This window comes from Rhinopithecus bieti, unplaced genomic scaffold (assembly GCF_001698545.2).
Source record: "Rhinopithecus bieti isolate Rb0 unplaced genomic scaffold, ASM169854v2 scaffold_81031, whole genome shotgun sequence".
Taxonomy (NCBI): Eukaryota; Metazoa; Chordata; class Mammalia; order Primates; family Cercopithecidae; genus Rhinopithecus; species Rhinopithecus bieti.
The window spans coordinates 720,180-724,683 of record NW_016830217.1 but is presented as its reverse complement, the minus strand read 5'-3'; the positions used below and the strand labels follow the sequence as shown (position 1 = coordinate 724,683).

The window sequence follows — 4,504 nt, the reverse complement described above, 5'->3', positions numbered from 1 at the left end:
GAAGGTTGCAGTGAGCTGAGACCTTGCTACTGCCCCCCAGTTTGGGTAACAGAGCCAGACCGTATCTTTAAAAAAAAAAGGGGGGGGGGGAATAGGCAAACAGTCTCAGAAAACTGGTTCCAGCCATGCTTGTGTGGGCTGGGTTCAGTGAGGTTTCAGCCACCGCACAGCTGCCTTGCAGAGGTTGTGGGACTTGGTGGTAGATGAGGTGTTTTCTCCAGTTGGTTCTAATTTAGGAGAGGTCTGACGTGGCCCTCCAGCATGTGTTACAATGCCAAACAGGTGGCACAGATGCTGCAATTGTGTAGCCCATGGTCCACTTGAGAGACCCAAGTGGCCTTGCAGGGAGGAGACACACAGGAGCACCTCACCCAGCTGACCATGGAGCAAGGCAGATTGCAGACCCTGGTCACTACGGCATCATGAGGCCCACCTGTGACCCCAAAGTAGTCCCTGTAGGGATTCTTTTATTCTTTCTTTTGAGACGGACTCTCACCCTGTCTTCCAGGCTTGAGTGCAATGTCATGATCTCAGCAACCTCCGCCTCCCGGGTTCAAACAATTCTCCTGCCTCAGCCTCATGAGTAGCTGGGATTACAAGCACCTGCCACCACGCCCAGCTAATTTTTATATTTTTTGTAGAGGTGGGGTTTCATCATGCTGGCCAGGCTGGTCTTGAACTCCTGACCTCTTGATCCATCCGCCTCGGCCTCCCAAAGTGCTAGGCTTATAGGGGTAAGCCACTGCGCCCGGCCCCCTGTAAGGACTCTTTTGTGGGATCAATGCAGCTTCCAAAGGGTGCCCAGAACCAAGTCTCTGTGCACAAATTGTCCCCTCGGTTACTCTCCAGCATGTGCCCAGGTGAGGTTTCTGGGGCAGAACAGTGATGTTGGTAGAGTTTGGGCCCCGAGTCCCAGTCCCTTTGTTCCTCATTCTGAAATCCTTTGGTGATTCGAAAAATAGAAAATATTAATGTTGGCCAGGCACGGTGGCTCACGCCTGTAATCCCAACACTTTGGGAGGCCGAGGCGGGTGGATCACGAGGTCAGGAGATCGAGACCATCCTGGTTAACATGGTGAAACCCCGTCTCTACTAAAAATAAAAAAATAAATAAATAAAATTAGCTGGGTGTGCTGGCGGGCACCTGTAGTCCCAGTTACTCGGGAGGCTGAGGCAGGAGAATGGTGTGAACCCGGGAGGCAGAGCTCCCAGTGAGCCGAGATTGCGTCACTGCACTCCAGCCTGGGCGACAGAGTGAGACTCCGTCTCAATAAAAAAAGAAAAAGAAAAGGAAAATATTAATGTTTGTGCTGGTCTGGTCCCAGCTCCAGAACCAGCTGTGTGACCTGGGGCAGAGCCTACTCCTCCCTGGACCTTGGTATCCCTCCTGTGAAATGAAGGGACTGGACCAGACACTCATCAGCAGATACCATAGCTGCCAGGGCTGGGGTGGGCTGGGCTGGGGACTTGGCCATAAACAGGGTTCCTGTCTCGCAGAACTTATGTTCTAAAAGGACTGTTGAGGCTGGGCGCAGTGGCTCACACCTGTAATCCCAATATGGGAAGCCAAGGTGGGCAGATCACTTGAGGTCAGGAGTTCAAGACCAGCCTGACCAACATGGCAAAACTACGTCTCTACTAAAAATACAAAAATTAGCTGGGTGTGGTGGCGCATGCCTGTAATCCCAGCTACTCAGGAGGCAGGAGAATCGCTTGAACCTGGGAGGCAGAGGTTGCAATGAGCTGAGATCGTGCCACTGCACTGCAACCTGGGCGACAGAGCAAGACTCTGTCTCAAAATAAATAATAAAAACACATTTTAAAAAATAATAAAGGGGTTATTAAGGCCCTTATAGCCCCAACTTTCCCTGAACGCTCAGGGGACTTCCTCAGGTGTCCTTAGTTCTCCTGACGGTGAATGTCTGTCCTCTCCGGCACCTCCATGTGGATTAAAGCCTCCCTGTGTGCCTGTGTCTCATCTTCCCTTATGGAGACCTGGCCCAGGTGTTGGGAGGGCAGCAACGAGCATCCTCCTTCCTCCCGCTTAGGGAGTGTATCCACTCATGTAGTTGGTTTATGTGGCAGATGCCGAGTGAGTCCCTCCCCTGTAAAGGCAGCGCCCAGGCCCAGGGCGGGTCCACATGTGTCTTTGTCTCCTCAGGACTGCAGGATCCTCCTGTCTGTTGAGCCCACGGACCAAGGCTGCTACCCCCTGAACAACCGTCTCTTCTGCAAGCCGTGCCACGTGAAGCGGAGTGCTGCGGGGTGCTGCTGAGAGTACCTGCTGGGCAGTGAATGGACCACTAGCCCCGGCTGGGGCCCTTCCCTGACTTGGTTTCCCTTCCTGACCTGCTCTTGCACACTTTCCTTCTGAGCCTCCATGGGGACCAGCCTGCAAGTCGGCCCAGCCTGTCCAGGATACAGTGGGGCTGAGTACCCCCAGGCCTTCCACTCCTCCTCTACCCTCTGGGCATCAGAAGTCTCCTGAACCATGAGCGTCACCCCCGGAATTCCCTGCTGACCCCACTCCACTTCCAGGGAAAAGCTGGGGGAAGTTGGACCCCTCTCACTGACTAGCTGTCTGGTAGGGGTGCTGGGACCAGCCTGGCTTGCAGGGTTGAGCTATTTGAGGAACAACTCCAGGGTCCCTTAAAAAGGGCTTTTTAGAGGCTGGGCAGGGTGGCTTACGCTTGTAATCTCAGCACTTTGGGAGGCCAAGGTGGGTGGATCATTTGAGATCAGGAATTCAAGACCAGCCTGGCCAACATGGTGAAACCCTGCATCTACTAAAAATACAAAAACTAGCTGGGCATGGTAGCAGGTGCCTGTAATCCCAGCTACTGGGGAAGCTGAGGCAGGAGAATCACTTGAACCTGGGAGGCAGAGGTTGCAGTGAGATTGCACTGCAGCCTGGGTGACAAGAGGGAAACTCCGTCTCAAAAAAAAAAGTGCTTTTTAGACTGGGCGTGGTGGTTCATGCCTGTAATCCCTGCACTTTGGGAGGCCAAAGCAGGCAGATCACTTGAGGTCAGGAGTTTGAGACCAGCCTGGGCCAATATGGGGAAACCTTGTTTCTATTAAAAATGCAAAAATTAGCTGGGTGTGGTGGTGCGCACCTATAATCCCAGCTACTTGGGAGGCCAAGGCAGGTGAATTGCTTGAACTGGGGAGGTGGAGGTTGCAGTGAACTGAGATGGCACCACTGCACTCCAGCCTGAGCGACATAGCGAGACTCTGTCTCCAAAAAAAAAACAAACAAAAATACTTTCTGAAAATATTGCGGTTGAAATGATGGGAGCCAACATTCTTTGGATTTAGTGGGGAGCATAATAGCAAACACCTCCCCTTGGTTCGCACATTTACAGGAATGGGATCCAGTGGGGCACAGCCATGGACTTCCCCACTCTGGAATGTGTGGTGCCAAAGTGGTGCCAGGGCCCAGGCCCAGGAGGAAAGGGTGGTCCACAGACACCCCGGGATGTCAGCAGCCCCCCACCTGCCTTCTGGCACCTCCCGGGTGCTGCGGTGTGTCAGCAGGCATGGGGTGAGAGCCTGGTACATGCTGCGAACAGGGTGCAGGGGCCGAGTGTGCCTCCTTCAGCCTTGACTCGGGCCATGCACCCCCTCTCCCTCAAACACACACAAGCACTTCTCCAGGATGGTGCCAGGACAGGTGTCCCTTCAGTCCCCTGGTTACGACCTCAAGTCCCACTTGGGCCCTGCAGCCCTGCCTGTCTTGTAACCCCTGCCTCCTCAAGACCACACCTGGAAGGTTCTTCTTCCCTTTGAAGGAGAATCATTATTGTTGCTTCATCGCTTCTAAGACATTTTGTAGCACATGGACAAGTTAAACAAAATGTGCTTTCCTCCCTGGGGTCTTGCTGTCCCATAGGCTCTCATGAGAATGCCACAGGGGCCATGCACTGGGCAGGCTTCTCTGTAGAACCCCAGGGGCTTCAGCCCAGACGGCAGCATCTCGCCCTTAGCCTATAGCAGGGAGTCCTGAACTTCTGCATTCACAGGCCACCTCCACAATTGTTCTAACCAAAGACCTCCTGTTCTGTTCTGTTCTTTCACTTAAATCAACATGCTATTTTGTTTTCACTCACTTCTGACTTTAGTCTTGTGCTGAGCCATGTATCATGCAGTCATGTTCACGTGCTAGTTACATTTTTCTTCTTACACATGAAAATAAACACATAAGCGTTAGAAGCTCTTCCGTGTTGCGTATAAGCTCTCGCACAGGTAAACGCTGGCCTTTGGTAGTAGCCCTAGAAAGATGTTTGCTGGGCATCTGCTTGCTGTGGTGGGAGTGTCTGAAGAGTGCTGGGGCTCAGCTCAGCAGATGGAGGGGCTCCTTTCCTGCCTCATCCCCAGCACCAGAGGCTGGGGCCGGCCAACTCACTGGTGTGCTTCTGGACACAGGCCACCACCAATGGGGTTGGCTGCAGGGGCCTCAGTAGAGCTGCCAAATGCTTTAAGAATGAACACTCAGGCTGGGCAT

General features: G+C 53.2%; 1 protein-coding gene across 1 annotated transcript in view; it reads left to right on the top strand.

Moving 5' to 3' along the window:
• Positions 1-4,219, top strand: part of FBLIM1 (filamin binding LIM protein 1) — a 24,069-nt gene extending 19,850 nt beyond the window's left edge. The window contains 1 exon segment of the mRNA XM_017865262.1: positions 2,162-4,219. Within this exon segment, the coding sequence (XP_017720751.1) occupies positions 2,162-2,275 (114 nt within the window). The 3' untranslated portion in view covers positions 2,276-4,219.
• The last annotated feature ends 285 nt before the right edge of the window (positions 4,220-4,504 follow it).